Genomic DNA, 22,726 nt, shown 5'->3' with positions numbered 1-22,726 from the left:
TTCGAGTAAGAATGTGAACTCTTTTGCAAGTTGTGTCTTTCAGCAAGCCTCAATGAAAATGTATGGGCCGTGGGAGTGAACATTGAGGAGTCGCGAACCTTTAGCCCATAGCTGTATCAAAAGATGGAAACATGGAGATGTTTTAAACAGCTGAATTGATACTATCAAAGAAAAAAAAGAGGAGAAGTAGCCAAAACTCCTACCCCAAAATTCAAACCCAAAGAAGATAAACGCCAGTCCGATCCAAACCTCATGAAAAGAGAAGCGTCGCAAGACATGACATCAAAGCTAAAAGGAAAACAGAGAAACACCGATTATCCAAGCAAACCCAATCAACGAAGGACTCTTAACAAAAACTGACCAAGATATAACCAACTACACCTCAAGAGCCTCTCACGGCGCCTTGGGAAGTTCCTTAGAAGTCTCCTTCCTACTAAATCCAAATTTCTTGGCCAGCGTCCCCAACGCACTACCCCTGCGTTCCTTAGGCTTCTCCTCAACTCTCAGCCTACCCTTATCGCCCCAAGGATTCTGTGCATCACGATCAATCTGCTTCTTCCGCTCCGCAGCAACGACGCCGACTTGATCAAAGAAGACGGACTTGTCAAGCAGATCCTCGACGCGCACCTTGAGGCCGTCTTGGTCGAGTATGGAAGCAACTTGCGCTAGGCCCATGATGTCGCCACCGAGTTGGAAGAAGTCGGAGTTTAACTCGACGGGGGCGGGTAGTCCGTTCTCGTCGTGGAGGATTTGTTCCCATGCCGCGCGTAGTATTTCGGCGACATTGTTTGTCTCTTGGAGATTGAGACCAGTGTCTGTTGGAAGCGAGATGGGCTGTTTCTCTGCAGACCTCTTGCGCATCTTCTCCGGACTGATGGTTGTTGGGCTCTGAGAGCTGAATTCGGAAGGCGATGGTAGTATATCGCGAGGGCTGTTGGAAAAGGCGATAACGTTGGCGCAAAGCATCTCAAAAACGTGTTGTGCGAAATCCGCAGTGATGGTGCTGTTAGGGGCATATGTTAGGCGGACTTCCATCTCGTTGTTAGCGCGCGAGATGGTGTGAATGGAAAGATCTGCAAAGTCTTCCTGAGATCCAAGCGCGCCGACAGTGTACTCTACGCCTCCCAGTTGCATACTTTGGTGACTGACCTGAGAACCCTGGTCGTGTTGCAGGATGCTTGAAAAGTTAGTCCAATCTGGCCAATCTGTGCAGTTGCGAGTAATCTCGCGGAAACCAAGTGCCTCGTACGGCATATTAGATATCTGCTGATCTTGTATGTTTTGAAGCAGGTCGAGGACAGCCCAGTCAGGTCGGTACGTGACACGTACGGGAACCATGTTCAAGCAAGGACCGATGATATTCTCAATGTTTGGAACGCTTCCATTGCGACCAGAGATGACGTGCCCAAACACGATGTCGGACTTGCTGGCGATACATGCAAGAGTCGATGCCCAAGCTGCCTTGGCAACAGTGGCGCTGGTGATGTCAAAACGCTTGAGCGAGGGCGAGTCGACCCTCCTTTCTAGAGTGATTGAGCGACCGGCAGAGCGTTGGTAATTTGGACCGAAGCGGTTAACAATCTCGGTCATCTTGGATCCACGAAGTACTTCTCTCCAGTGATCGTGGGCTCCACTCACTGTCTTTGCTGTTTCTCGAACAAAGTTGCCAAAACTTGGAGCAGATGAGACAGGAAGGCCATTGTAACCATCCTGGAGTGCAAGAAGGATTTTTGACATGCATACGCCATCGTACTGGGCATGCGACAACCGCATGAAGATACGGTGAGATCCAGTTTGCTTTTGCTTCGCGACCACAAACTGAATAAAGGCTTCGCCCACGCGAGGGCCCATCTCACGATCCCTTTGCTGCAAGCCTCTGGTGAAGGTGTCAAGATCGTCGTCAGTCTGCTCAAACATAAACTCTGGTTGGAGTTTACGTAAAACGACTTGGAGGAAGCGATCGCCGTAAGGAACGAAAACGGTGCGCAAGATGTCAAAGGCCTGTACCATACGGTAAGCAGCCTGTTTGAGCTTGCGGAGGTCCAGCGGTCCTCGTCCATCGAGGTAGAAATAATTAAGCATCCATTTGGACTCCATGATTGATCCAGTAATAGCAAGAGCTTGGAAATCCGTCACGGGAAAGATATCTGAGATACCACCCTTGAAAACCTGCACCTTAGAGATGACGTTGTCAACATTCGGGTCGCCGAGGAGAGACACAGATCTAATGTTCGAGCTTTCTACCCCTTCATGAACGGTTTGTGGTATTGGCGACGTCTTGTATGTAACTTTGCGTGGCGTAGACGGTCGTTCTTGAGTGGGGGCTGAGAAGCCTTGCCATCTGTTGAACATTGTGTCGTTCTTCGTAACCTCTGGCTCATCAAGAACTGCCTGCTCATTGAGGGTTAAGCCTTGCATGTCACTCCTGAGCTCGGATGCGATGGATTGCATGTCGCTCCAGATAGATGCTGCCCGCCCACGGGATCCGTGACGTCGATGCTTGGATTGATCTCCAACATCCCCATCACCAATCACTGATTCACCCCCCGCTCGTGACATGACTTCGTCAATGACTTCACCTGCAACACGTACAACGCGAGCCATGTCCGCAAAAGTGGGGTTCTTGAACACATCTGCGACAGTCATGGACAGACCCTCTTCTCTTGCGGCACCAACCAGACGCATAGCAATGATGCTATCCCCTCCTAGCTGGAAAAAGCTAGCGTCTTGTTCGATTGACTCTTCAACCATTTCCAGAAGTTCACTCCACAAGTTGAGAAGCTTCTTCTCGACGAAATCAGGGGCCACCTTGGGTGATGCCTCTGTAGCATAGGCACCCAAGGTAGCTACCATGTCAGCGGCCGTCTGTATTCTGCTCTCAGCATTGCTAACAAGACTCAAACGACGCGAACGGATAGATTCGGCTCGTATGGAACCCGCGGGAACCATCGGCCCGTCGAGGCTCGCGCGAACACGGTGTGATGTAGATGCTTTCCTACTAAGCATACCCGTCATCTGAGTGGTCATTTGATCGATAGTCGACGATGTAGTTTCTGCCGGTAACTTATTTTGAGCGACGATTTGATTGACGATTTGAGGAACCATCTCGCTGACAATGGATCGAATGAGATTCGTCCAATCTGGTGTGGCAGTTGTTGTAGGAACCACTGCAGAGATATCTGGGAAGGTGATTTGGGGTGTTTGCGGTGGAGAGATCGCTGAAGAACTGGAATCACTTGTCCCAGATCGAGGAATTGATGGACGTAACGGCGGTGGTGCCAAGTGTGCTATGCTTGCATGCACCGGCTTTCCATTCAGCAAAGCGTCCAACTCTCCGATTGTTTGCTTGGAGTCATGCAGGGCTTGCACTAAGATAGTCGACATTAGAGAGGATACGTTCTTCACCTCGGCATCAGTGACGACATCGCCCCAGTAAGTAAAGCGTACACCTTCATCGTGTCGCGTTGCGTCGATGTTCAACGTGATGGCAAATTCGCTAGGATCATGACCATCTAGCTGCTCGAACTCAATGGCTGTATTTGGCGTTTCGTCATCCAGACCACTTCGTTTTTGGATCGAGATGGCAGTGTTGAAAAGAGCCTTTCCAGATAGCCCCAAATCGTGTTGAAACTGTGCGAGGGAGCAGTGCTGGTGCGGAGTGGAGTCAATGAAGTCCGACTGCACCTTTTGCGCGACTTGAAGAAATTGAGAAGACTGGTTGATCTCAACACGCGAAACCAACATATTCAAGAATGCTCCGACCGCGCTCTCTACGTTTTGAACAGGCACGTCCCTTCCAGAAGTGAGATAACCGTAGCAAACGTCGGAGGATTTGGTATAAGAACGAAGCACCAATGCCCAGGCTGTCAAGAATAAATTGGCAAATGTGACGTTACTGGCCTCCGCAAGTCCATGGAGCTCGCCAAAACGGCTGAAACGCATATCGAAAGATTTCAGTTGTCGTGGTTTACTTGTGTCTCGAGTTGCAGTAGGGAAATGGCAGGGACTAACGCCACGAAGTTTTCCTTTCCAGTATCCAATGGCATCATCCGCAGACAGCTCCCGAAGGTATTTGATGTAGTCGCTGTAGAGTGGACCTTCGCCGGTCAGGCGTCCTTCATATGCTTCCTGAAGGTCGTTTTCGATGACTGCAAGAGATCCTCCGTCAATCACCGAATGGTTGATGATGAGTTTGACAATGACTCTTCCCGATGTGGTCTGAATAACAGCGGCTTGGTGCGGGAGAACCGGTTTCTTCTTTCCGTTGAGCGAACTGTGCTTAATGGACTGCAGCATCGCAGACAACTCTGCGTCACTGCACGTGCAAGTGACAACTCCAGAGTCTGGATTCTTGAGAACAATCTGATCGAACACACCGCCCTTACAAACGCTGTCGATGAAAACAGTGCGCAAAGCTGGATGGCGAGCGACAACCTGTCTCCATCCGTCAACGATCTTCTTGGCATCGACCGGTCCACGTCGTGCCTTGACTTCAAAGACTGTTGAAGACCAGTATGACTCAGGAGCCCTAATTTGACTGAGAATCATTCCGTCTTGAATTGGTGAACAAGGATATATGTTCTCCACATGATCGAACGACGAGATGCCGACATCGGGTAGTGTCTTGAGTACCCGATCAAGGCGACTGTAAGACTCCAAGGGCAAAAGAGGAAGATCTGCCATTGTAGGTTGAGGCTTGTTTAGCTTGGCTAGCTCTGAGGCAATCTCCTCCAGAGTGCGTTGGCATTCGGCAATCCACCTGCGAATACCCTTTTGATTCTTCGAATAGCGGTTGTACATGAAGCTGAACTGAATCTGATCGTTGGCCACAATTGCAGATATTTCGAACAATGCCATGCGAGAAGTTTTCCTGCCAACGTCGGCAGTCTCTTCTCCGTCGTCGCTGTCAATGTTTGTAGGTTGTAGCAAGGATTTTCCATCGCCAGAACTTCCTTGGTAACCAAGATAGTTGAAAAGGACTTCTATCGGTGCGTGGTCTGCAAATTGTTGCTTTCCGTGCTCCGTAAGGAAACGATGTGCAAAATAAGGCCTTCCACTATCCGGGATCTTTCCGCGCGTATCCTTGACTTGTCGAAGAGTATGAAGAACTTCGTCCTCATCATCGCCAATAGGAACAGTGACCGGGTACATCGTTGTAAACCACCCTACAGTCCTGGAAAGGTCTATGTTGCTTGATTCCCACACTTGGCGACCATGAGACTCGTTGAAGACTGTTGGGACCTTTCGGTTGATGAAAACACGTGAGAATGAATGTATGACGGCCGCAAGGAAGATGTCCACAAGGTCTGTTTTGTACACATGGTGATGACCTGTTGCCATAGCAGTAATCTCTTTGGTGATGGTAAAATCGTCTCTTTCGACGTCCCCATACAAATTGGATCTTGTGTCCATACCCCAGAACGAGAGATTCGCTGGTTGTACGACAAGAGGCTGCCTTTGAATCGATGATTGCTGGAGTGTGTCCAATGCGTTCACGCTCTGTTTCTCACACCAAGCCTGGAATGATAGACCTCTTTGTAGCGTTGGCATTGAGCCAGTCGATCCCAAAAGATCTTCTAGGTCTTGTATGATCATGCCCCAGCTTACGAGATCGACGACCAGGTGATGCGCTGCCATGAAAATGATCTGTTCACCCTTGATATCGAAAAGATTTGCGGCGAAAACTGGGCCTCTCAGGATGTCAAGACTCTTCTGCGTATTGGCTATGATAGGAATAGCGGAAGAAACAGCTGAGACAGCGTGGGCCTCAAATACATAAGAGTTTGCTACGGGCTTGACAAGCTGTTGCCATTCTCCTGCCGTGTTCTTTGAGTAACGAGCGCGAAGCATGCCGTGGCATGTAACGATGGCATCAAGGGCGCGCTTGACAACGGGGAGCTCCACGTGCGAAGTGATACGCAATGTTGATGACTGATTGAAATGCGTGTTGGGCTCTGCTCCTTGACTTTGGAAATAGAAGCGCTGGATAGGTCCCAGTTGAAAAAGCTCGTCAAGTCGCTCTTCGCCTTGGGTAACTGTGGCCGTAAACTTCACGCCCTCGGCCAGATGGGCAAGTGACTTGGCACGAAGCACCTGGTTCAAAGTGAGATTGATGCCTTCACTCCTGCACCTTGCAAGCATCTTCATGGCAGCTATAGAATCACCACCCAATGCTAGCTTTGGTTAGTAATAAAAACCATACAAGTTCCAAATCTAGAGCACTTACAAAGCCAGGATCGGTTGGGCCTGACCCTGTCAACCGGAATGTTCAGGGCTTTCGCCCATATTCCACGGAGCATGATAAAAGCGTCGCTCATATCTTCTCCTGTATCCCCAGCAGATTCAGTCTGCATGATCTTCTCATATGTAGCATCATCAAGACCCTCCAACCAAGAACCGACCTGCTTTTTATCAAATTTAGTAGATACGAGAGAGGGGATGCGAGGCACTGCTATCCAGACGATGGGAACCATGTATGGCGGAACTCTTTCCATCAGCCTCTCTCGTGAGCGATTGAGTAGCGAAAGAGATTCTGGATCAGAAAGAGGCGTATTCCACTGAGTGTTCGCATATGCCGTCATACTGGTCGAGAAGCTGATCACAGCAGTAAGCTTCTTGGCGCATGGACCGGTCTTGGGAAGTTGTACGACTAGCTGGCGAATGCTGTCGTCTCGTTGCAGGTTATGTTCGACTTCACCAAGCTCCATACGTTGCCCGGCAACTTTGATCTGATTGTCTTTTCGTCCCATGTACTTGATAGAACCATCAAGATCATAGGACACAAGATCTCCGGTACGATATATGCGGTTCGCAACAGACCTTGTGAAGTCTTTGAGAAAATGTGGGTTTTCGACAAAAGCTTCTGCGGTTCGTTTGGGGTCGTTCAAGTACTCTCGTCCCAAATTCGATCCTTCGAGGCACAGCTCGGCCGTGGCTCCAACAGGGGCAAGTTGATGAGGGTTGTTCGGATTCGTCAGCCAACCACGCCCAGCTTTGAGCACATTTCCAATGTTGGAGAGGGATCGTTGCTCCCGAACCTTATCATTCGTGAGTGCGAAGATGCAGCACTCTGTTGGTCCATAAACATTCAATAACTTTACTCCAGACGCCCATTTGTTGATCACTTCCGTAGTAATTGCTTCGCCTCCAACAGTGAGCGTTTTCAGAGTAGGAACTGACTGGGGCCCGTCAAGTGTGCTGGCGACCGATGGGGTCATGAAAGCCCAATCAGCTTTCAACGAAGTCAGCGCTGAAGCCAGATCCGCAGTGCGTTTCTCTTCAGACGGTACACAGACAGTGGCTCCAAGAAGAAGAGTTACAAAGATCTCAAGAACAGAAGCGTCGAAAACCAATGTACTGAACTGAATCACCCTCGAAGTAGGAGTTAAATGGGATCCCTCACTGATCGCAATGGCGTTTGACGTGACATTCCTATGCTCTATGACAGCACCTTTCGGGACTCCAGTGCTGCCAGAGGTAAAGAGAACATAGCAAGCATTATTGCTCTTGATCTTCTGAGGCAGTGGCGCTTCAGGTGTTGGGAGTTTTCGTATGGAATCTTCTGTAATAGTTCGAACGTGCTTCACTAAGGCTTCGAATCGAGACTTGTATGATGGTGAGCAAAGCATAATGGAAGAATTGCATGTCTCGATAATCTGCTCATGTCGAGAGGGAGGGTGTTCTGGCGACAAAGGTACATAGGCAGCACCAGCCATAATGATACCCATCATTGCAACAATAGTCCAGAGTGATTTATCTAGACATATCAAGATGAGTGTTTCAGGACCGGCACCGAGATCGATGAGTTCCTGTGCCAGATTCGTCGAGTACCTAGCGAGCTCAGCGTACGTAAGTTCACCATCGAACGCTGCAACAGCGACTGCATCGGGTTGAGCAGTCACTTTCTTTTGAAATACAGCTGGTATGGTTTCATCGACCAAAAGGGGCTCGCGACTGTTCCATTTACGAACGAGCTGCTTGTCCTGGTCGCTGAAGACGCTGACTTGGCTGATGCGTGTCGCATTTTGGAGTTGATTCAATACAGATTCGAATTGATAAGCGAGTCGTTGGACATGCCAAGAGGAGATGACATCCGCATCAAAATGCATAAGAAGATCGGTGCTAGAAGATCTGATCTTGCATTCGATGACCAGAGGATATGTGAAGAAATTGCCTTGGTTGTCGTTGTCGTGAATTGACCACATCGAGTTTTCAAGTGCCTCATTCTCCGTTTGAACTACCAAAAGGTTCTGGAAATCGCAGGCGGTTGCTGCTTCTTTGCCAATCGCTTTGATGGCAGATATGCCATAGTGCTGATGCGGTATACGCTCGGTAACATTGGATGCTATCGCTTGAAGAAGCTCACGGATGGTCGCTTCGCTATCGATCTTCACCCTTGTTGGAACAGTGGTCAGGACAGGCCCACATGCGTCCATGATGCCATTGACGGCGACATCGCGCCCAGTGAGGGTTTCCCCAAAGACTACGTCATTACTGTGTGTGTATGCCGCAAGTATTATAGCCCAGGCCGCTCGAATGACATTCGTTGGTGTAACGTCGACATGCTTGTGGGGGGCTAGTTTCATCTGATAATGAAGTGTTTGACCACTTGGTTTGTCCTTTGCGCTGACTTGCGAAGATCTGGGAAACTGGTATGCGTCGATTTGGTCGAGGTTTGTTCTCCAATACTCTTTTGAAACACTATGATCTCTGTTGGACAGGTATTGGATGAATCGAGCATAGGGGGTCTGCAAGATGTTCGATACGCCTTTCATGTAGATTTGCTGGACGCGCTGAAGCACCAAGTAGATACTCCAGCCATCATAAAGAGCGTGATGTATTGTCCATACAAAGTACCGCTGATTGGATTCGGTGGTGACGATTGTGTAAGTCGCAAGGCGGCCGCCGTGGTGTGAGGGGATTCTTAGCACTTCTGCTTGAACATCCTGAAGGGAACCTGCTTCATTCCAGTTAATTCGATCCTCCCTGAGTACAACCTGCATAAATGCACCAGATGCAAGTTGGATGATACGAGTGCGAAGGATATCGATATCTCCGATAGCCTTTTCCCAGGCTGATCTAAACTTGGCTATATCCACGGACTGTGGGAGTGCGAGGACATGCTGCGCAACATATGCTCCTGGCTGCTTTATGGTGAGCGTGATGAGTGCATCTTGAAGTGGGCTCGTTGGATATACATCTTGTACATCTGCGCTGGGTATCTGACATTGCTCCATAACATGGTCAAGGACATCTGACGTCTTGAGAGGATCTCTAAGAAGTTCAAATGGCTGTAGCGATTTTTGATGCTGGCCAGCAGTGCTAGTACGCGAGGCAATTCTGGCCAGATCGGCGAGCTTGGGTGATTTGAAGATATCGATGAAGGACAATTCCAGTTGTTCAGTCTGCACCATCGCAATGAGGCGCATGGATGAGATTGAATCGCCACCAAGACGGACAAAGCTATCATCGATACTGACCGAGGACGCGGGCAGATTCAAAACTGCGCAAACAGCCTTGTGAATCTTCTTCTCCGCATCTGTGGTAGGTTGCTTCTTATTTGCCATGCTGCTGAGTCGGTACATGGCTAGCGCTTCACGGCTAAGATCTTGCACGGACCCTCGTAGGCGGTTTCGATCCAATTTTCCAGCTGACGTCCATGGCATCTTTTTGACTGGTATGAAGATAGAAGGGATCATGTATGTCGGTAGTGAGCCCGCCAGGCCGTTTTCTGCATTCTTGCAGATGTCTCGCAGTTGGTCGTCTAGAGGAAGAAGTAGGTCATCAGAACCTGCATCATCAGCCGTTGCATGTTGCGCGTCTTGTTCTCCCTCCACCAGAGAAGGATGTACAACTGCGAAGAATACTGCCAAAGCTTTTGCTGAGCTCCGGGTTGATGGTGTAATCAGTTCAACCGCTGATTGTACATTCTCTGGAAGGTTTTGGCCTACGTGGTACTCGATTTCACCAAGCTCAACACGCTGTCCGTTGAGCTTGATTTGCGTGTCTTTGCGTCCGACATAACTCACAGAACCATCACTGTTGTAGCGAACCAAGTCACCAGTTTTGTACATGCGAACAGTCTCGAATTTGCCGTGTTGTGCAGCGATCGTTGTGGTCCACAAAGGGTTAGTGATGAAGGCTTTTCTCGTCTTTTCTTCCTCGTTCAAGTACCCGCGAGCAACAGTCGGTCCTTCAATGACCAGTTCACCCACTGTGCCTACCGGCATAAGTTTGTCATGATTTCGTGGGTGAACGATCCACAAACGACATCCGCTTCCAGTACCGATAGTACCAGGTTCGGATGCGATGAGTTTGTGGTCGAGCGTGGATTTGTACGCAGTAGCTGCTACAACGGCACATTCCGTTGGTCCATATGCTGCATTTGATATTAGCTGATAATTCCCAACGGGAATCATTGGGATACTTACCATTTATAAAGCATGTACTGGTGCCCCATTTCTTAAGGATATGTCCAGGGAGTGCTTCGCCACCAGACACGAGAGTCTTCAAGCAGGGAACGCGCTCTGGCTCAACAGTACCAAGAACAGAAGGGGTCAACAGTGACCAATTGGCCTTCAGCTTGCGGATCGCACCGGCCAAGTTGTTCATCCTATCATCTTCTGAGGGCACACAAACTGTCGCGCCCACTGTCAATGCGGACAAGATTTCTATGCAGCTGGCGTCAAATGTGTATGAGGCGAACTGGAAAGTCCGCGACGTAGCATTGATGTTCATGCGACGCGTGAAGGCAGCTGCGCTCGTGCAGAATGCTCGATGAGAGATAATTGTCCCCTTCGGCTTTCCGGTGGTACCAGACGTAAACAGACAGTACGCTGCATTTTCAGGAGTTGCTGCTGCAAGAAGTGCGCTAGAATCAGGCGTTGCTAGCTTTCGGATCGAGCGCTGGTCAACTACTAAGGGTGTCTTGGACACCTCCGATGCAGTTGCTTGATACTTACGGGAGCATAAGACGACATCAGCTCCGACGTCTTCTATGAGTTCGCGAAGGCGCGTCTGCGGGTGTTTGGGATCCAGAGGAACATACGCGCCCCCTGCTTTCATGATAGCTATCATGCTGACAATTGCCCATGATGACTTCTCGAACAATATGGGAACAAAAGTCTCGGTCTTGATGCCAATAGACTGAAGATGAGCCGCCAACTGATCAGTGATCCTGTCAAACTCCTGGTAGGTGAACGAGCCATCCCATCCCTCAACTGCCTTCGTCATGCGTGGCCTCGTTAGAGCTTGATCATGGATGACCTTGTGCACACACCGGTTGATAGGAGGAGGAAGTTCTGCATTCCAACCAAGGATCTGGCGAAGACTGCCTTCGGTAGATGCATCCACACCTCCAACCGTGAGTTCGCTGGCGACGTTACCCACAATGATATTCAAAATCTTCTCGTATGTATCCGCCATATTCTGGGCTTGGGTAGGAATGATCTTGTCTTGTGAATACCCAAAATCGATAGTAATACTGTCCTCCATGACATCCGCATTGACAGTGACAATATACTCCCCAGAATCGTCCGCCTCCATGTTCTCGTATACAAGCGCTATCTGGTCAGGGTCGCGTGAGAGACTGCGGCGCTGAAATGTGAAAGCGGTGTTGAAGAGCGCGGGTAATTGCATCTCATGCTGAACATCGGCAAGAGAGCAATTCTGGTGAGATAGAGCATCCGTGGAGCTTGTTTGAAGAGAGTCGAGAAGTTCGGCAATAGTTGTGTTGTCCGAAAATACTAGACGACCGCAAAGCATAGTAATGAAGCACCCTACGGCAGACTCAATGTTGGGAACAGGTATGTCCCGGCCAGATGCTACTAGACCAAAGGATACATCAAAGGCGCCGACATAGTCTGCAAGAAGACAGTAGTTAGCGAAGAACAGAAAGTTGATATTGGGCCCGTTAGTGTACTTACAGTGTAGAGTCAAAGCCCAAGTAAGTTGAAGAAGGTTAGAAAGAGTTACCCCATTTTGCTTGCAGAATTCTTGAACTGGATTGATGTGATGTATATCAACAACGACTGAAGCAGGTTCACGCGCAAGCGGCTTCCCGTCGTTGAGAGTCGGGAAGAAGCAAGGCTCAATTCCAGAAAGGTACGTCTTCCAGTAAGCCAGATCAGCATCTCTAGGCATCGAGAGAACATGGTCGATGTAATCAGAATAAAGGGGTCCAATGTCTGCTCGCGATAGCTTCCTCTCGTACGCACGAGCCAGATCAACAAGCATGTTCGAAACGGAAGTACCGTCGTTGATCACGTGACTGATCTCAAGCTTCATCCACACTTTGCCGGACTTTGTTTTTGCAATAGTCATTCTGTGTGGAGGGGTGGATTCACGACAGTCAATCGGAGCTAGACCACGTAGCATCTCTGCAATGCTACGGTCGTCGCAGTCCACAAATAACTGGACTCTTCCGGCTTTGTTTTTGACAACAATTTGGTCTTTGGAGCCATTTTTGGCAAGGCCGTCGATGAAGATGGTACGTAAGGCTTGGTGGCGATGAACCACCACCTGCCATGCTTCAGCAAGTCGACGAGGGTCGACCGGATTGTTGTCGGTTGATTTGACTTGGCATATTGTCTGATACGTGTACAAATCAGGATTTCGAGATTGCGTGAAGAGCAGTCCTTGTTGCATAGGAGAAGCAGGGTAGATATCTTCAACATCGGCAAGATTCAAGCCTTCAGGAAGGGCCTTTGTGATTCTGTCGAGACCATTGTAGAGCAGTGGAAGATTTCGGAAATTCTTGAGACTCTGCTCTTGTCGAACTTGCAATAGTTCATCGATAGCATCAACAAGCGTTTGACGACATTGTCCAATCCATTGGCGGATCTCTTGTTGACGATTCCTAGTAAACCCCGAAATGTCAGTACTTTAACGTTAATAGCTCAAGCAAGCATGATGGGAAGAAAAGCACATTCGAATCCTACAAGCGGACTTACATGTTCCTGTTCCAATCAAAGGATATGTTGATGGCTCCTTTGGAGATGGCGGCAGTGATTTCGAAAAGAGCAAGACGAGGAACCTCATCTCCAATCTCTTTAGATTTCAAGCCGGTAAGAGCAGTGAATATGCCATCTTTACGGTCTTGGTGTTGAAGTCTTCCAACGTAGTTAAACAAAACCTCAGCTGGCCAGTGGCCATCAAATCGTTTCCGGCCTTCTTCCGTCAGATTTCTGTAGGCAAAATACGGTCTTCCTTTGTCTGGAGTTCTGATCCTGAAATCCCTGACCCATTGGATCGTGCTGATGATATCCGTCTCCTCGTCTGCAGATATAGGGAGATAAATTGGAGTCGCAGTAGAGAACCAACCAATTGTCCGAGATAGATCCTGGCGAGAATTGAATGTCTCTCTGCCATGACCCTCATTATGTATCGCAACGGGAGACCGATCTTGAAATGTTTTGCGGAAAGATTCGAGAAGTCCGGCAACCAGTATATCGACAATCTCCGTTGCTAAAGCATCTTGCGCGCCAAGAAGCAGCATTGTGTCACGGGTAGAGAGCCCTATGTCTTCACTAATCAAATCACCATTGAGATTAGGTCGTCCTTCCATACCCCAGTAATCAAACTTGGCAGGCGCAATTTCTACGGTGGGGAAGACTTTCCTGGGATTCTCTTGCTTCACTTGCAAAAACTGCTGTTGCAACCATGCATGATAAGGCAGGCTCTGAGGAGAAGGCTGCACTCCATTTAACAACGCCTGGAGATCTTCGAGAAGAACACCCCATGAAACGATGTCGATGACAAGGTGATGAGCAACCAGTGTTAGCACTTGGGAGAAGTCATCCTCGATTTCGAATAGGTCGATGGCGAAAGTCGGGCCACTGGTGATGTTCAAGCTCGCCTGGCTATTGTCGAACGCGCGCTGTAGTGCTGGATCGTTCATTTCCTGGACATGATGGCGCTGTAACCTGAATGAATTTTCCACATCTTGTTCGACACGTTGCTTCCAGATTCCGATTTCATTCCTGGTAAAGCGTCCTCTGAGCATGGGATGAATTTTCACCAGGGCCACAAGTGCAGTTCGAAGTTCACTCTCCTCGACGTTTCGAGAAAGGCGCAATGTCTCGGCCTGATTGAAGTGGTTGTATGAGTCGCCAACACTTTCGAAGAATATCTTTTGAATCGGTGAGAGGCCAAAAGGCAAAGAGTATTCCGTGGCTTCAGGAGCAGGCTCGGAATTTTGAGAAAGGTCGACTGTAGAAGCCAAAGCTGTAATCGACTTTGCACGAATGATGTCTTTTACACTGATTGGGAGGCCCTGTGCGCGACATTGCGACGAAACCTGCATAGCAGCAATCGAATCGCCACCGAGATGTAAGAAGGACTGGTTGAGTCGAACATCGCCAGCAGGCAGATTCAATGCTTTGGCGAATATCTCTTGTAGCTTTTGTTCGATAGAAGATCCACCATGCGTTTCGAGAGCTTCTGCACCCATTGTCGAAATCAACCGATAGGTAGCCTGGTCCATGTGCTCCAACCATTGCACCGCGCGTCTTCGGTCTAGCTTTCCAGATGGCATCAAAGGGAAGCGATTGATAGCAACCCACAAAGATGGGATCATGTATGTTGGTAAGCGTTCACAAAGGCTGTCCCTGATACTGGCAACATTCGGTGAAGCAAAGTCTTGAGATAAGATCTGCAGTGGGCTTGCAGTGCCCAATGTGGTGGACGGCATGTTTTGCAGTGAAAGTATTGCGACTAGCCGTTTGGCACAGGGGCCCTTGGTAGGAACAGAGGCGAGAGCGCTCTGTACCATATGATCATCAAGGAGTTTATGTTCGACTTCAGATAATTCTAATCGTTGGCCCCGAACCTTAGCCTGGAAGTCTTTGCGACCAAGGTATAACATTGTACCGTCTTCATTGTACTTTACCAAGTCTCCAGTCTTGTAGATGCGTGGGGGTGTGTTGTCGTTTGCGCCAAGCAAATCTTTTGGCCAGTGTACCTCTTTAAGAAATGCCTCTGCTGTCTTTTCCGGGTTGTTGAGGTATCCTGCACCAACCGCACCGCCTTCTAGCAGCAACTCACCAACAGCACCGACAGGTGCAAGTATGTTGTGATTGTTGCGCAAAACAATCCACCCTCTGGCTGTGACAACATCGCCCAGATTGTTTGGTCTTGTGTGGGGCGTCATGATATTACAGGTAGCTACACAAGCACATTCGGTTGGACCATAGCCGTTGCCGAGTGTGACCTTGTCCGCCCATGTCGTTAGATCCTGCTGAGACATGGCCTCTCCAACCAAGAACAATGTTTTAAGATGCGGCACTTGCGATGGAGTCATTGTGCGGACAACCGAAGGAGTTAGGGCAGCCCAGTTCACATTGAACTGGTTGATGGCTCCCACAAGATCGTTCGTCCGAGCGGCCTGATCTGGAACACATACGGTACCGCCATTCATGAGAGTGGTGAAGATTTCGATCAAGCAGGCATCGAAGGTGTAAGAAGCGAATTGGAGAATCCTGGAAGTCTCAGAAATCTTCCAACCTGGAGCAAAGGCTGTAGAGCTAGTGACCCAATGCACGTGATTGACCACAGCTCCTTTTGGCTTTCCAGTCGATCCAGAAGTGTAGAATGCGTATGCTGGATCGTTGGAATCAACCGAAGGGAGACATGGAAGAGACGGCTTGTCGTAGATGGTTGACTGTCGATCTACCACTTGGGCTCTGCAGGGAATTGATTCACAAAGCTCTTCGTACTGCGGCGCGCAAAGAAGTAATTCTGCTCCTACATCACCCACTATCTCACGGAGCCGGAGGACAGGAGCTTCGAAGTCCAGAGGGACGAAAGCAGCACCTGTCTTGAGAACAGCAAGTATAGCAACGATCGTCCAGCCTGACTTGTCAAAACAAAGCGGCACAAATTGTCTAGGCTTCACACCCAAGGCTGTTAGTCGGTATGCAAGTGCTGTAGCACGCTCATCAAGCTCTTGGTAACTCATCACGCCAGTGTCCCAAGCGTCGATAGCAGACGCCGTGGGTCTTCGTGCGGACTGGTCTTCCTGGATGACATCGTGAATGCATCTGGGGATGATAGGTACAGGCTGGCTGTTCCATGCACTAATCATATCTCGGTCAGCGGGATTGAGCAACTCGACATCGTCCAATTTCTTGTCCAAATTGATGGTGGCATTCAGTTGAAAGAGCAGGAACTCAAATTGCTGAGTGATACGCTCAACAAGCCACCTTTCGACAACACGGTCATCGAACAATGCTTCCACGCGCACGCCGGTTGAGTCCACTTTGCAATTGAAAGCAAAGGCGTAGTTCAGAAAATCTGCGCCAACGGTGTTACTACTCTCCATCTGCCAAAGTGGACCATGCGTATCAATCTCATCGGCTGCCTCGATGCCTAAGAAGCTCTGGGCCTCGCAGGCTGCAGCTGTCTCTGAGTTGAGTTTGCGAATGTGTTGTAGGCCGGCGAACTGGTACGGCAAAGATGAAGATGACTGTTTCTGTGTTTCTTTCAGATATTCGTGGACTGTCAGGCTGCGGTTGAGCTGTAATCTAGCAGGTGCGGTTGTGATGGTGGGGCCAATTATAGCCTCGATACCAGGAACGATAGCCTCGCGGCCGCTGTTTGTCTCCATCCATACTACATCATCTGAACCTGAATATGTAGCAAGAAGAAGGCCCCAAGCTGCCCGGATCATTGAGGGCACCGTGACGTCCAATTCCGCATTTCGCTTCAACTGGACACGATGGAGCAACTGGCCATTAGTCTCAACGTGATAGTCCGCAGAAGGTAACTGAGGAAATTGCGTAGCCGTTACATTGTCAAGGTGCGACATCCAGAACGCATCGGACTCCTTCTGATCTAAGGAGCAAAGATATTTGACGAAGCGTGAGTAGGGAACTGTGGCAGGTATATCTTGCACGTCGTTGTGGTAGTGTATTTCCACTTTGCGAAACAGGTTTGTCCAGCTCCAACCGTCGTAGATGGCATGGTGAACTGTCCAGACGAAGATGGGTTGGGTTGTGTTCTCTCCTACAAGAGTAAGAGTGGTAAGTGGCGCACCATTTTTCGCAGGAAGTCTTCTGGTACTTTCGTCGATGTCCTGTACTGCAGAAAGGGAGTGCCAAGGAAGCTCCTCCCGCAGAACAACCTGAAAAAACCCATACTTCTCAGAGTAAACTATACGTGTACGAAGGACGGATTCGGCAGCGACTACGGCTTTCCAAGCGGCTTTAAAGCGCGGGAGGTCGATGTCCGAAGGCAATCTGTAGACAGGCTGTACTACGTAAGTACCGGGGTCTTTATTGGTCAGCATGATGAGGCCTTCCTGGAGCTTGCTGCATGGATAAATGTCTTCAATGGAGTCTTGGGAAACACCGCATTCTGAGGCTGCAAGTCCCAAAACAGCTTGACGGTTGGCTCCTGGGATCATCTCAAATGGATTCGCATCTGTGACGAGCGATATCTCTTCGGACGCAACCATAGCAGTGGATGCGAGGTCGACCAACTTTGGACGTGAGAAGACATTGGCCACGTTCAGAATGATGCCATCTTTCCTAGCCGCAGTCACCAGTCTCATGGCACTAATGGAATCACCACCGAGTCGAAAAAAAGAATCTTCTGCGCCGATTCCGCTTGCTCCGCCGCTGAGATTCAGCACAGAAGCCCAGACACGCGCCAAAGTGACTTCGGTATGCCCCTCGGGTGCGCGACCACTCTTTCCTGCTAGCCGGTAGGATGCGAGCTGCGAATCTGGAACTGCTGCTGCCAACGCTCGTAAGACTTTTCGATCCAGCTTGCCTGAGGTAGTCATTGGCATGCGTGTGACTGGCATGAAAACCGAAGGAACATAATAAACAGGTAGCGCATTAGCAAGGGCCATTTCCACGCGCTTCGCCACTGCTCGCAAGGACTCGGTCATTTCGCCGATAGCCACCATTTCTTCCTGTTCAGACAGACACAAGAATGCTACCAGAGCTTTAGTAGCGTTGGTGTCGTTAAACTTAACCAGTTCCACGGCCGATTTGGCGCTAGTCGCTAAGTTGAGCTTGAGATGGTGCTCAATTTCACCCAACTCAATGCGCTGGCCGTGAAGTTTGACCTGCGAGTCTTTCCTACCCAGATACATCATTTCACCTTCTGAAGTATACTGAATAAGATCTCCGGTACAATAGAACCTACGCCCTGTCGGTCCTGTAACGCGGGCCCACTCTGGATCGGTGATGAAAGCAGCCTGCGTTTTTTCCATGTCGTTCAGGTAGCCACGACTGAGGATTGGCCCTTCGAGAAGAAGCTCTCCTTTGCACCCTATCGGCATCAAGCGATTGCGATTTTCAGGATCAACAACCCATGTGACACACCCGACAGCTTTGCCTATGTTAGTTGCTTCACCACGACCATCACTAAAGTCCTTGAACGCCGAGTTAATTGACGCTTCACTGGGTCCGTATTGGCCGAAGACAGGTACATGTGGGCTCCAAAGCTCGATCAACGCCTTGGTCAGCGGCTCCGCACCAAGGCACATTCGTTTCAATGTTGGAACCTCTTTTGGAGAAAGCAAAGAAGCCACTGTCGGTGTGAGGTCCATTATGTTGACATTGAGCCTGGTCACGACTCCAGCAAGATCATTGACCCGATCAACCTCAGATGGAACACACACGCAACCTCCCCTCTGGAGGGTAGTAAACATCTCTTCGAGTGAGTTATCGAATGTGTAAGAAGCAAATTGCAGCATGCGCGAGCTGTGATCTAGACCAATCTTTGATCCATGTGCTTCGGCGCTGGTGACCATAGCAGAATGCTCGAGTACCACGCCCTTGGGTCTTCCGGTACTACCGCTGGTGAAAATGACGAAGACTGGATGATGCGGCTGTACACCTGTGTTGATCGGACTGCGAACTGCTGGGAGACTCTGTAATAGCGAGTCATCTACAACAATGATGTTGTCTACTAGCCCTTCAAACTTTTCGGCGCGTGCAGTTGTTGTTAGAACAATCTTCGAAGCAGCGTCCTCAAGACGTGTCTGTAGGGCATTCACAGGGTGGGCTGCATCAAGGGGAACAGCAGCGCCACCTGCCTTGATAACGGACAACATGGCGATGATAGCGAACATGCTTTTATCAAAACATGTTGCAACAAATGTCTCGGGCCTGACGCCTAGCTGCACGAGATGATGTGCCAGTCGATCAGTAACGACCTCCAACTCGGCGTACGTATATTCTCCGTCATGCGCACATATGGCTTGAGCATCGGGTTGACGGTCAGCCCATTGAGAGAATCTGTCGTGCACACATTCATTGATGGTTTCTGGCATGATGTTCCAGTCGTGGATTTGCCGGAGATGCTTTGGACTAATATGTTCCAGAGTTGAAATGCGTTGTTTCGCATGGAAAACAATATTCTCCAAAGCTCGAACAAAAGTGTTGGCGACGTTGGTAGCTTGACCTGAAGTGAGGTGATCCGTCCAATAATCAAGATCGACTGCTGCGCTGTCATCGCCAACTTCAATATTAATACTGACCGGATACCTAAGCATGATGTCAGTAAAAGGATGGTGGGCTTGTTTCTTCAAGACCTTGCTCTTGAATCTGCAACTTACTCGGTTGGGTCATAGATTGGGCGAACTTCCTGTAAGCGGACTCCAGAATGATCGAAAGCCTGATCCTGAGGCAAGCGACGGTACGACAGCGCGGTATTGAACAAGTTCGCGCCTGACAGTTGGAGGGCGTGTTGAACATCAGCAAGGGCAGTGTGACGATGTGGGAGAGCCTCCATGTAGTCTCTTTGAACGTCTTGTAACACATCGAGAAGACACCGGGATCCATCAGAAAAGTTTACCCTACAGACCAGGGTATTGATCAATGGACCGACGATGCTCTCCACGTCTTCAATTTCTTCTGAATCCCTTGCAGATGTCAGATATCCAAACGTGACATCATCGCTACCAATGTAGCAACTGAGCGTAAGCGCCCATGCAGTGTGAAAGACATTTGACAGTGTAATACCGTTGGCGTTGCAGAAAGATTGGAAGTCGGGTAAGCTAATGCTAGACAGATCCATGCGAATCGTGACCAGCTTCTTTTCCAAAAGCTGGCCCTGTCCATCGTCGAGAACGGGAAATGAAGAGATCTCGCTACCATTTAGATAGGATTTCCAGAAGTCCAGGCTGGCTTCCTCTGGCTGCCGGGTAAGCCATGCAATGTATGCGCTGAGCGGAGTATAGTCGAGTGTAAGTTGTCCCTCACATGCCGTCCTCAGTTCACTGACAAGTAAGCTCATAGAATGACCATCCATGATCGCATGGCTAATATCCAGAGAGCAAAAGATTCTTCCGTCGGCTGTATCACAGATTGTTAGGCGATGATTTGGACATTGGCCGTGACTGTAAGAAATGGATCGCTGCCGCTCAATGATTCTGATAGCATCGTCTTCATCAGCAGCCTCAAGGTGGACGATGTTGACCTCAATGTTCTTGAGAACAATCTGGTTGTATAAACCCTTCACGCCCACATTCTCGGCGAAAACAGTTCGCAATGCTGGATGGCGCTTGACCACCTGTTGCCAAGCCTCAGCAACAGTCTTCCAAGACATGTGGAACTGCGGCGCTAAAACTTCATGAAGAGTAGCAGCAGCATAGTACCCAACGTCTTTAGTCTGTGATAGTAATAGCCCTTCCTGCATGCTGGAGCATGGATATATGTCTTCCACCTCGGTGTCAGGAATTCCCATGGCCGAAAGTCTATCGAGAATGGAGTTGAAGCTTTCTTCGGTCAGAGACAAAAGCGGAAAATCGCTGAGAGTTGGCTTTGGCTCCAAAGCATTGAGTCCACGGATCATGTTTGAAATAGTTGCTTCGCACTCTGAGACCCATCTCAAGATATGTCCCTGGTGAGACATGTCGCGATTGAAGGTAAATGCAACCTTGAGACGGCCTTTGAAGACAAAGGCGGAGATTTCAAAAAGTCCCCATCTACAAGTACTGTAGCCGAAGTCAGAAGTACCGCCAGCCTTACCAGTCTCACCCGCCATGGTGCCCACTGGCTGAAGAAGAGCGTCCGCCCTTTCGAGTTGCTAACAACCATATTAGTGGAATGTCGACAATGAGTGAGACTTTCAACATACCTGATATTGGCCAAGATAGTTAAACAAGATCTCCATTGGCCAGTGGGACTTGAAGCTTTCGCGGCCATCCTCGGTGAGGCATCGACGAGCAAAGTATGGCCGACCGTTACCGGGAATGCGGCGTTTGAAATCCTTTATCTTGCGGACTGTATCCGTGATTTTCTCGGACGGCGTCACGAGGATGGGTGACAAAGCAGTAAACCATCCCACCGTACGGGTAATATCGATGCTGGAGTCCCATGGCTCGCGACCATGGCCTTCGTTGAATATCGCGGGAATTGGTCGGTCAGTGAAAACCAGAGACCAGGATTGAATTAGAGACGCAAGCAAGACTTCAACCGGCTCCGTTTTGTAGGCATTGTGACAAGTCGTGAGAAATGCAGAGCTGAGCTCGTTGTCAAGCTCAAAGCTGGCATGGCTTGCATTACCGTAGGTGTTATCCTGGTGCTGGATGCCCCAATATGAAAAGTCCATGTGCGGGACATCGACTTCGGGAAGAATCTCGCTGATTTCCAGAGACTCTGCATGCTCCTGTTGCAGTTCCGCCCATTTCTGGAACGGAAGTGCTGGCGCCAAGAGCTGCCCACCTTTCAAGATTTCTTCAAGCTCCTCCAACAAAAGTCGCCACGTGACTAGATCGACAACGAGATGGTGACCAGTGAGAAACGCAAATTGCTGAGTTCCGTAATCAAAAAATTCAGCGGCGAATAGGGGCCCATTGGCATGATCTAGGCATTGCTGCGTATCCTCAATGGAAGCGTCTATTGTGGCTTGGGAGGTAACAGCAGAGTGGCGGAAGCGATAAGATCCTTCAATGTCGTCTAAAGTGACCATTAGCTGTGGGAATAGTAAAGTTAAATAAATTGAATGTATGAATGCTGGAACTGAGGAAGGAGTTGAAAAAAAGCGGGGCCACGTGAGGTGACATACTTGTGAGACGCTGTTGCCACCCTCGTTCGGCTGAATGGGAGAAACGGGCGCGCAGCATTGAGTGACGAGTTACAAGCTGTCTAACTGCAGCATGAAATTCGGTTGCACTCGTTATTCGGGCAACTCGAAGATAGAACGATTGGTTGAAGTGGCCGTCTGTGTTTGGTCGTTGGAAGTAGAGAGACTGGATCGGGGAAAGGTCGAATTCTTCGTCAAAGTACTCCTCGTGATCATATGACAAGCTTTCCACCTCTTTGACCGCAGTTGCCAGCTGGGTGATGGATCGACTTCGTAGAACATCTTGGACGCCAAGACTCAAGCCGTCCTTGCGGCACTGACCAACGACCTGCATTGCAGAAATAGAGTCTCCGCCTAAGGATAGAAAGGACTGGTCGAGGGGGACATGAGATAAGTTAAGGACATGGGCCCAAATTGATTGGAGACATTGCTCCATTTGATTGTTCGCATGAGACGCCATTGTTGGTTGCGATTATGGAATACCTGAAAGACAATGAGTAGAGTGAATAGGAATTCGGCAGATCATGGAGGCAATTAATAGCACGTGGGAAGCTAACAAGGTCATGGAGTATAGGCTTCGCGTTTGGTACGATACGGCAACACGAATAAATGTGAAGAAGGATGAACCTACCAAGGCCTGTGGTACTGTATTCGACAACACTGCGGGTTAGCAAAACAGTGAGATTAG

The 22,726-nt window shown here is 49.3% G+C and overlaps 1 protein-coding gene across 1 annotated transcript; it reads right to left on the bottom strand.

The window, feature by feature from the left end:
- Positions 1 to 147: 147 nt before the first annotated feature.
- Positions 148 to 22,498, bottom strand: PSV08DRAFT_375780 (uncharacterized protein; the record flags this gene model as incomplete). The annotated part of the gene is made up of 8 exons (XM_014218911.2): positions 148 to 6,173; positions 6,227 to 10,378; positions 10,431 to 11,861; positions 11,925 to 12,856; positions 12,951 to 19,496; positions 19,568 to 21,039; positions 21,091 to 21,911; positions 22,021 to 22,498. 8 exons carry the CDS (start codon positions 22,496 to 22,498, stop codon positions 394 to 396), a joined length of 21,612 nt encoding a protein of 7,203 aa, XP_014074386.1. The 3' UTR covers positions 148 to 393.
- Positions 22,499 to 22,726: the final 228 nt, after the last annotated feature.

The sequence above is a fragment of the Bipolaris maydis genome, assembly GCF_028858645.1.
Source record: "Bipolaris maydis strain C4 unplaced genomic scaffold PSV08scaffold_1, whole genome shotgun sequence".
Classification (NCBI taxonomy): Eukaryota; Fungi; Ascomycota; class Dothideomycetes; order Pleosporales; family Pleosporaceae; genus Bipolaris; species Bipolaris maydis.
The sequence above is the reverse complement of the archived record's forward strand: the minus strand, read 5'-3'. Positions and strand labels throughout refer to the sequence as shown.